The sequence below is a fragment of the Pundamilia nyererei genome, unplaced genomic scaffold (assembly GCF_000239375.1).
Source record: "Pundamilia nyererei isolate P.nyererei 1_Seehausen unplaced genomic scaffold, PunNye1.0 scaffold00065, whole genome shotgun sequence".
In the NCBI taxonomy this organism is placed as follows: domain Eukaryota; kingdom Metazoa; phylum Chordata; class Actinopteri; order Cichliformes; family Cichlidae; genus Pundamilia; species Pundamilia nyererei.
Genome location: NW_005187466.1, coordinates 3,058,222 through 3,068,562, shown reverse-complemented (window position 1 = coordinate 3,068,562; position 10,341 = coordinate 3,058,222). Strand labels below are relative to the sequence as shown.

At 36.7% G+C, this 10,341-nt stretch overlaps 1 protein-coding gene across 1 annotated transcript in view; it reads right to left on the bottom strand.

Moving 5' to 3' along the window:
* The window catches only part of LOC102212722 (neuronal acetylcholine receptor subunit alpha-7-like), a 40,019-nt gene that overhangs the window by 22,395 nt on the left and 7,283 nt on the right, over positions 1–10,341 (bottom strand). Inside the window, exons 2-3 of the mRNA XM_005735854.1 lie at positions 8,574–8,713; positions 929–973 (exon numbers count right to left, since the gene is read on the bottom strand). Coding sequence (XP_005735911.1) covers positions 929–973; positions 8,574–8,713 — 185 coding nt within the window. The remainder of the gene's footprint in view (positions 1–928; positions 974–8,573; positions 8,714–10,341) is intronic.

Sequence of the window (10,341 nt, the reverse complement as noted above, 5' to 3'; positions counted from 1 at the left end):
TGTACCTCTGGTGCAAATTACTGACCTCTGTCATCATTTTAAGTGGGGGAACTTGCACAATCGGTGGCTGACTAAATACTTTTTTGCCCCACTGTATCTTTGGGAATATGGGAATGCTGATAAGTCCAGGAATATCCCAGAGACTGGCATGTAGTGGCCTAAAAACTTAAAAAGTAATGTCTTTCTTTGTCACCTGTCTATAGGAACTGCACTATTTTTGCATTTCAGTGTGTGACTATATTAGTTGAGGAGGATGTTGATTTTTCTGTGGCTTTAGCCTCACCTCCATAGCACAATGACCTGGATGTAGCCAAGCCATGACTATAATTAAGACATATTATAAGTGTTATTTTAATATGAGTTGCCTGAAAACATTATGTTTGTTCATGTTCTGAAATAGGAACCAAGATTTAAAATTTGTATTTTAAATGTTGAGAATGTCAAATCAGATATCATTTTTAAGAGTAAAACAAAGGTAAAATAGAAAAGCTTAAACAGCGAAAGAAAGTAACCCAGTGTTTTAAATCTTGAGTCCTGAAAGAATATCTTTGAAAATATATTTCTATCACCTTCCCCTGCTATATTGCTGACAATAAATAGCCTTATGATACCATGCTATTATTAAATATTATATAATATCATATTATCCTTTGTGATCCATCCTAACATAATTTTTCCTTTATACTTGGCAGTTAAAGATGTCTGCCATAAAACTGCATCGTGCTGTTTCTTGTTTGTTCCCAGAAATTGTTTTTGTTAAAAACAAAAGGTTATTGGTTGTAGCTTGTGCTATGCCTTCAAGAGCAGTCAGATGTGTACACTTATTGAAAATATGAATGACACAGCCCACATATGGCTTCCAAAAATATACTAAACGACAATTATTGTGCAGTGATCACACAAAAAAGGACTTAAAAGTGAGACGTACCAGCTGCAGCCAGGCATTTGTTATCAACACTTGGTTCTTTTCATCCTGGAGGGGAACAAAAGGAGACGGAGAGAATAATCAGCAGTGAGTTGACATGGGTGCAGGCAGATAGTAAATGACAATATTCTACAGGGCAAGAGTAAAAAAAAAAAGAAAGAAAGAAATTATTCAATTCTGGTAAACATAAGGCACAATAATGAGACAGATCGGCAATGAAGTCAAACAGCATCTCATACGAGTCTGAGCTGCCGGCTAACTGAATGACAATGATGTACTTTTTCAGCATTCTCTTATTTACAAGATTTTTCCATTGCCATGTCAAAGAAGTAACATATATCAGTATTTTAAACAGAAGCAAAAAATTAATAAAGAAACAGGGTCAAGCAACAATTTCCATTGACAATAGACAGGGTGAGTGCTTTTCAAGAAAGAGATGAGCATACAGCCATTTCTATCCATATTGTGAAAGTATAAATACACAGAAGCTCCTAAAGTCCAACTCATGGTCAAATGTTCAGATGGAGAAAAACAGAGAGGATGGCTGTCGATTCTTTTATGATTCTAGAAGTAGTGAGATGAGAGTGAGAGCAATAAATGCAAAAAAGATTCAGAGAAAACTGATTTCAGAGATGCTTCAACAAAGCAAGTCATAGAAGAAATAGTAGTAGTAGTATTGGATAAAGAGAGACAGGAACAATGCAGGGGGGGAAACTGAGATGTGAATGAACTAGAGTCTGTTTTGTGAAATCCTACATGACAGCAGCACATTTTGCTCCTTGTGTTATTACTGATACATTGGGTTCATGTTTTATCACTGCCTTGGATCTGAAACACTTGCAAGCTGCTTGTGGGTAACTGGATGATCTCGTGCTGTGTTTCTTCATTGAATAGCCCCTTTTTAACATTCATGGATTCATTGAAGTGACTTATCACATTATCTTCTACCCATGACTGAAGCTGGAATAATACAGTTATTTCAACCCTTTCAAAACTTTCCCTTTAAAGTTACTGAGATAAAATCATGAAATCAATTTACTGTACTCTCTATTTTTCTCTGTTTGTCAGAACTAAGCTTCTGAACAGTTTTCTGTCTTATCAGACTCTTTCACGCTGTTACTTTTATTTTTCTCCCTCTGGATGTTCAGGATTTCTTATTTTGTGAAACAGTCCAAGTGGTGAAGTATGGTTAGATATGACCTTACAGGTCACCTTCAGATGTTTTTAAGACTATCTTTAAACATTAGTTGGGAGACCACGTGTACACTGAAATATTTGCTTGGAATGATTCTTGATTTTCATTGAGATGTTAGGAAAACCCTTCTTTAAGATGTATACAGTAGCTTGTAAACTTTGATTCTATATTTTACTGCTAAATAGATTTGAAATACTAGAAATGAATCACTGTCACATATATCCCCTCTGTTGAATATTGCTTGCCTAATAGTATAATCTAAAAACGGTAGTCAAACAGTAAATAGTACTTTGATAATGTTTCCATTAAATTGTTTTAGAGAGGCGTTGACATATTCTTCACAATAATTTTGGAGGATGTTTGAGGGTATTTTAAGTCCTTTATTTGAGCAAAACTGTCCTTTGTCACTGATCCTGTTCACAACTTTTGTGTACAGACTTTCTATTTGCAGGCAAGTAGAGCAAGGTTTCTGGTTTGGTGGCCTCAGGATCTCTTCTCTGTAGGATTAAAATATAACAAAAACAAGTCTGAGGCCATGGTTCTCAGCCAGAAATGGGTAATGCACCTAGAAGGATGAGTTGTTACCCCAAGAGTGGAGTCAGAGACTGACAGACTGATTGTTGTAGTGTCAGCACTGACGTGGCTGCTGTACAGATCTGTTTGTTGTGAAGAGTGACTTGAGCGTGAAAGGAAAGCTGCCAGCTTACCAGACAATCTATGTTCCTACTCTCACCTATGGCCATGAGTTTCCTCTGGGCTCAGACTATGAGATTGGTTGAGGAGCTCAGCCAGAAAGGGGTCATAGTAGAGCAGCTACTTCTCAGTATCCAAAGGATCCAGCTAAAGTGGTTCAGGGATCTGACTAGGATGCCTACTGGGCACCTACTAGGTGAAGTGTTTCAGGCATATCCTAACAGAGAGACACCCCAGGGCAATCACAGGACGTGTTGAAAATTATACCTGTCACTTGGCCCTCCAAAATCTAACTCAAAATTTAAAAGCTACTGCCAGTGCACTTAATATTGGCAACCATGATTTTCTATTTTCAATAAAAAGGCACAATAAATGTATTAACAAAGCATTTATAGATGCTCATTTACACTAGAACTAAAGTAAATTAAAGTAAATATACCATATAAAATAGGCAACTGACAAAGAAGAGAATCATTTCTTTGTGTTTACCAATATAAATCAATTAAAACATATTTTGCATATAAAGAATCCTAAACACATTTGTTCTGCCTCAGCACTATCTCTGATCTGGGTTAAGCCAGAAATTATCCTCAACATCACAGGAAAGAGAAGCTAGCCAGAGGGGGAAACGTTCTTAAACAAATGTACTGACCCATGGCCCTTTTATCTATCTAGTGTGAGGTTCTGATTGGTAATCAACCAATTTTGAGTCTGAGTTTTCCACCTGGGAAACTGCTATGACAGCATACACAATATTGAATCCCTGTGGTTCCTGAATGAGAACATGGTACAGCCAGTGATATAAACCCATTTCCACATGGACACATGAACTCTAGACAGTGTCAAGAGAATTAGGTCAGGACATTGCACCTTCTTGCATGCAGTGCTTAACAGGAGTTAGTCTGCTTCAGATGCTGCCCATTACTGGAAGTGCTCTATTTGATTTAGACCTGCGTAGAGCCTGCAAGGAGCAAGCAAATGCATGCAGTGATTCACCTATTCTCATATGCAGTACAATCATATATTACACTGACTTTCTACTAAGGGGCTGATGGCAAAACTGTCTAATATCTGATCTGATTAGGTTGGACACTTGCTTTTTTATACGCAGCTACATTCTGTAATATCTTGAAAAAGGTCAGGGCACAAGTGCATTTGTGAAAATGCACTTACATAGGAATTCATGAGAAGAGATTTTAACAAAAACTATAACTAAACCTAAGTCATACGCAAAAAAAGGAAGTTATAATGTGTAGGATACTGGTCTTGACAAAATAAAATTCTGTAGACTATGCTACCCTGTCTCTACATGTTTTTTTTTCAGTCTTTCACTAAAAAGAGGATTTTTTTTCACATAGGTATATAATGGAAATTCTGAACATACTTACTATACATAGACACACACACTCAGGATTGTGGTGACCTCAATTAAAAAAAAACAATGTAAGTAAATGAGATTTTTTTTTACAGTTACCAGTTTTATTCTTATTCTAAATTGTAAATGTAGCAGCACACACCATACAACATCCAATTTCATTAACATTCTCCGTCATGATTATCAGGATGTATAATCAACTACCACAGTTTTCCCAAGGTTTAACTTTGTGTCATCAGCGACAAGCCAAGCAAAGCACTGCTTTTACTTCTCTTTGTAGTGAAAATCGATTCTCACAGTTTACATCCCCCTATCCCTCTGCCTCCTCAATTCCTCCCTAACTCCCCCCAAACTACAATCTTATCTCCACCTGTCCTTTCTAATCTCTGCTTCTTTTAAACAGGCTTCCTTCTCCACAGTTGAAATGGAACAGCCTTCTATTGTATACGTTACAAAGAAACATTTTATGTCCCTCTGGTGTGCAACCTAATGTATAGTTTTGGAGACCTGGCTTTGCTTTAAGGTTGCTGTGTTTTTGCTCTATTTTGTGGCTGACCTCTCTTTTTTTGGTGTTTTGTGAGATTTCACTGAGCTGCAATATCAGCTCTGTGACACCCGCTATAAACTCTCTAATCTTTTCATAAATCTACTGTGATTGGTTTTTGTAGGCTGTGCTTGATGGACACTTGCATTTAATAACAGCTCTTTATCTGTATTTCACTGCAAGTGATATAGCATTCAAGGCTGAAAAATGTAATACACATATGAAATAGTTCTTTGTTTGAAATCTTCATGTGCATTTTCCCCCAGAAAGAGGATTTCATCTGTGGAGTTCATTCAGTTATGTCCCCAGCTTGGAACAATAGGATAACTTCCTACCTCTTTTTCTTCCAATCCAGATGAAAGGATCAATATTTCAAAGATAGAGAATCACCAAACAGGGAAGACAACAAATTCTAAAATCTGAAATAAATAATATCTTCTTAGAAAACTCTATTGTGCTTCATGTACTTGCATTGACTTTATATTTCCCATCAGTTTCTTTGAATAATAGAGCTTCATCGGGACAAAGAATAGTGAAAATTTGTTCTTTTATATACAGGTCAATGGATACGGTCATGCTTCTGCTGCAATGCATCAGTTTATCTGAAAGAGGAGCATTTCTCTGCAGATACTTTATATCTCAGGGTTGATTGAATCAAACATGAGCAGAAGCGAAGAAGTGCCTGCTCTTGTGCAAAGAAACATCTGTTACAAGCATTTTTTCCGACTATTTTAATCTTCCTCAAGAGTCAAGAATCTTCCTCCAGAGTTGTTAAGTAATACTATTATCCCAAAGCAAACAGACTTCCATCTTACTTTGAATGTAGCATGAGCATACTTGGCAACTGAAGAAGTAGTATTCAAAATGGTTTACTTAAGCATTAATGACTAGTATTAATATTTTTTAAAATTATCACCACAGCAAATTCTCATTGTGTGAAAGTATGTTTTTATAACAAAAACTTGTTGAGAATGTGTCTTCAATGAAGCGTTTTTGGCAAAAATCCTGCAGATGAGTTTTTAACAGTGGAATTGGCCATGGTACATCAAAATTGTGACTGTTATATTTTATCACTGAATCATCTTCATTGAGGCAATACGATGATTGTGCAAATTTAATGTTGATAGCCGGATTAGAGCTCATTATTCATTTGATTTCATATTTAAATTTATAATAATGTCATAGTACATGTTTTTTTTAATTAATTTTATTTATTTTTTAATGTAAAACCCTAATCAGTTAAGAACGCAACACCTATAGTATTCAAGTATAAATGTGTGGTAAAGTAAAATTGCAAATATTTATTTCTCATTCATAGTTGTTCACTCAGAGGTAAAAGAGAAACTCAAAAGAATGAAAGGGCATATATGTGTTGTCCTCAATTAAATATACTTTGTTACATATCTGCAATGAACTTTACTGGTTTCCTAATAAGGTGCATGAGACACATGGTGGCACTTTATACTATATGGTTACCAGTTGTCCATCAGTCTGTCTGTGTATGGCATTATTCATGGCAGTGGACCCAGTGGGCATCAACCTGCCCTATTTCCATGGTTAGAGAGTTACCCAGGAGCAGATGGAGGAATCAAAGGCCATATTACACACACATTGCAATTATACACACATACATATACACAGACACAGCAAGGTTTACATTATTTACAGATGCCCAGTAAGCATTAATTCATCTGGTTTTGCCAGCTTATTCATTATTTATCAAGCCATCTAACAGCACAACAATACATAAACGACCAACACACAAACACACATACATGCACATACATGCACACTATACATATTTACATAACATAAACTACAATAACTATAAAATAGTTTCAAAAGAAAAGAAATTTGTAGTCATGTAACTATGTGACGAGTTCTTCAGAAATTCCATGTGGAAGCTGCTTGGTTCTGATTCTCCATATGGAAGCTCAAGATCTAAAATGCATTAAAATGTTTTTAGTGTGCGCTGTTTGAGACTTCATATTAACAATAGAATTAGAATAGGAGTCTAGTGTATGAGACTTACTGTACCACCATGTAGTTATCATGAGGAAACCTCATGTCTTGTCACAGGGCTGACTCTGGGATGTGACAGGGTGTCGGCTTGGCTTTTTTGGTTGAGTGCCCTGGCTGTGTGGTAGGGCCAGAAGGCAGGAGGTTTGTGTGTTTTTGTGCAAGAGTAAGTGTATGAGATGGGGAACAGGAGGAAACACTTGACTGAGTGTAGAGCAAACACTGAAGGAGCAAAATATGAGATGTGACAGAAAATCTACTCAAACCACAGAAGTGTCAATTTAAGAGCTGTGGGTTTAACATTAAAAAGAGTGAAGAATGTCAGAGAAAGGGAGGATTGTGCCTTGTTGAGCTAAATGGTGTGTGTATGGGTGTGTGTTTGTGGGTATAAAATGTAGGACACAAAAATAAGAATGGATGCTTTAAGTCAAGCTTTTCTCTCAGGGTACCACTTCAAATGATATCCATAAAATGAAGAAGACAAACACAGGTATTGTATTGTGTTGTGCAGGAAGTGTCTAAAGGAGTGGCAACCAGCTAATGTTAGGTGGCTAATTAAGTATTCAGGCTGGCAAATGTTGTCTGGGATCGAAATATGCAGTCAAAAAGAACTAAATCTGTCTGTTGAGCACTCGAATTATATTTTTCCATATGCCTTAGCTTGTTGACTAGTTAGGAAGACATGACGACATTGTTAATCAGCTCTAATTTAATATAATGATGCTTTGGGGTAATAAGTGTTTGAGGTGACAAAACAATTTTAAAAATTGTCAAGTAATAATATATTCTTAGGCTGAGTCACCATTATGAAACCTTCTAACCTCTGTTTTAGAGGTTATTTCTCCTATTTCTGGTGACAAATATAAGCAGCAATTTAGCATAGCATAGAAGAGCAGAGTTCTTTAAAGAGAAAATAGCTGAAGATGAAATTAAAATATCTTACAATATTTGATCTTTATTGTTGTTTTCAAAAACAACAAACTGAAAACTGACAGTGTTTGACACTGTAGATAACTTTTACCTTGAAAACCTTCTACAGGAATTTCTAGAGAGGCACTCTATACTGCCTTTGGTTAGGATATGGTTAGCATTTTCAGCATGTCAATCTTTAATTTTTTCCCCTTGACTGGGTTTGACACTGTGGGAATAATAGTTTGAAGTTCAACGTCACAGTTTTAAAGAAGTACAAAAGCTGCATAAAGAAAGATGAAATACCTTCAATATAAAAAAGCCTAAAAGACATGCATCAAGTTTCACAAAGTAAGACAGCATTATAAGCCCAAAGCACATATAGCGCTGGGCAAGGGAGGTATGGAAAGAAAGTGACAAATAGATGAGAAAACATGGGAAAATAGTGTTTTTTATTTAATCAAGGAGTGCTATTGCTTCATTTGCAAGTGTAAGTTGGAAAAGATTCACGTAATCAATCTTTTAGGATAAATATTTAGCACATTTGCACCAACCTGCATGCAGCCTGTTGCTATCACCCCTGGTTTTTTCCCCATTCTGTTATTTTTCATTATTTGGATTGGGATTAATGAAGTATTCTGATTCTAATAAGAGATAAGAACCATTATTAGAAGACCAACACCTTTTTGTAATCCTGTTATTAGGGTAGGCAATAAACCTCAAGCTTGTTTTCAGTAAAAGTAATCATCCTCTCAAACTGAACTAACAGCAGTGGCTTCTATGTGCCACTGGCTGCGAGATGAGTGTTTGTTGCAGGCAGTGTGCTGCTGTACAACTTGTCTTAAAAAAAACCCTCATCCTCTTTCAACTGTCTTCAGATATTCTCGGCACTTCACAACACACACAGACTCACCACATCAATAATCTGTAGCAAAGTGAGGCCGAGTTCGACCACAATGGGTGCAGAGTCATTTTGGACTGGTCTCTCAAGTCGATTGTAGTTTACCATCAGATCACGATACAGCTTTCTCTGGTACACTCCACCATGACAAACTGCAGGGAATAAATTGAGAATTATAACCAAAATGAAGCAAGATAGTCACTCACTTTTTAACTTGTACAGATTTGCCCTATGGTAAAAGAGGAAAATGAACTAGCAAAGGAAACCAAAGGAACAATGGTGCAAGGAACTGATCAATTTAAATTCTGCTGTGCACATCCTTTTTCTTTTTCACTCAATCCAGTAACTTTGTAAAATAATCAAACAGTTACTCCACCCATATTAAATCTAATCAGCACTGTTATTGCAGTTACAACCAACATTGTTCATGCAGTGTCAAATCCTGCAATAAATACTGATTAAGTCGCACTAAGGTGAATGTGATGAGCACATTAAATCATTGAACTTTAATTGTGTTGACCGTGTTTCCCTTTTTTCTCTCCTGTATTCATTATGCCTCATCAAGAGGTTTACACTGAACAATTACAAGTATTACAGCACAGTCCCTCAAGCAAAAACAAGCCCAGGCAGTCACGAGGGTATCGCACATCCACAATGCTAAAATTCTTTTTTATCAGTGCTGCTGTCGTAATTTGAAATATAATTACTTTGAGTGGCGGTCAAAGCAGTGACTTTAACCAAGTTGCTGTTAAGGCCCTTTCACAGCAGGCAGGGTGAGCAGGGTAAGCAGAGTGATGATGGATGGTCAAATCGATGGAGCTGTCATGTCACACAGCTGTTGAGTCCACATTTCAAACAGTTTTTGTGTTCAAGTGTGACTCTGGTGGTTGCAGCTCTAAGTGTGTATCTGTTAGTGTAACCAGACAAAAAAAACAAAACACTATTGTTATCAAACTAGTCTTTACAGTAAACCTGTGTTGAACATTATTATATACTTGTTAGAATTTTTAATCTGAATCTCACAGTTCAGCTGTTTTAAAGCTTCTGATTGGCTCTTTTGAGTTATTGGTGGAAGAATATATGGACTTCATATATTTTATTTTAGGATTCCTGGTTGGTTGCATATCTCTCACAGTCTCTCTGAGTTCCCCAAAACCTTAGAGCAGCAGCTTCTCTCATTAAAGGATGACATTAGATAATTTTCTAAACTTCTTTACTTCAGTGTCATTTTCAGTCACAGTTGAAAAGGTCTCAGTCTGCCTCTCCCCAGTGATCCATGTCCAAATTAGATGTTGTCTTAACATATTCCAGCAATTACCAAGTGACAGCCAAGACGTGAGTGCACCGACAATGACTGAGTGAATGACTAATTAGCTAATGAGGCAAAAATAAACAAAGGCATCTAGCTGTTCATTTGTGAGTGAGGGTGTTGGCGAGTGATAGGCCACTCCTAAATCTTGGGGTGACAGGAAATCTGCATAATGGCTGAAAGTGGCAGCCAGCAAAAGTGTTGAGAGTCAGTAAAATGAAGTGAGCCAAGAAAAAAACAAGCTGAACAGTAAAGAGACCTGTCAAAGAGCCACTACAAATAATATACATCTCTAAATGGGTGTCAATATGGCAATTAATGAAATCTGTCTTGCCATAAACCTTCACAATAAGACAGAAATATCATGCGTATGTGTATGTGTGTACTTGCGATGTGTTATTGTACAGCAAACTTAAGAAAGCAGACTTCAGAAAAATAATGAAATGGTAATAGCTAGGGATGCGTACCGGT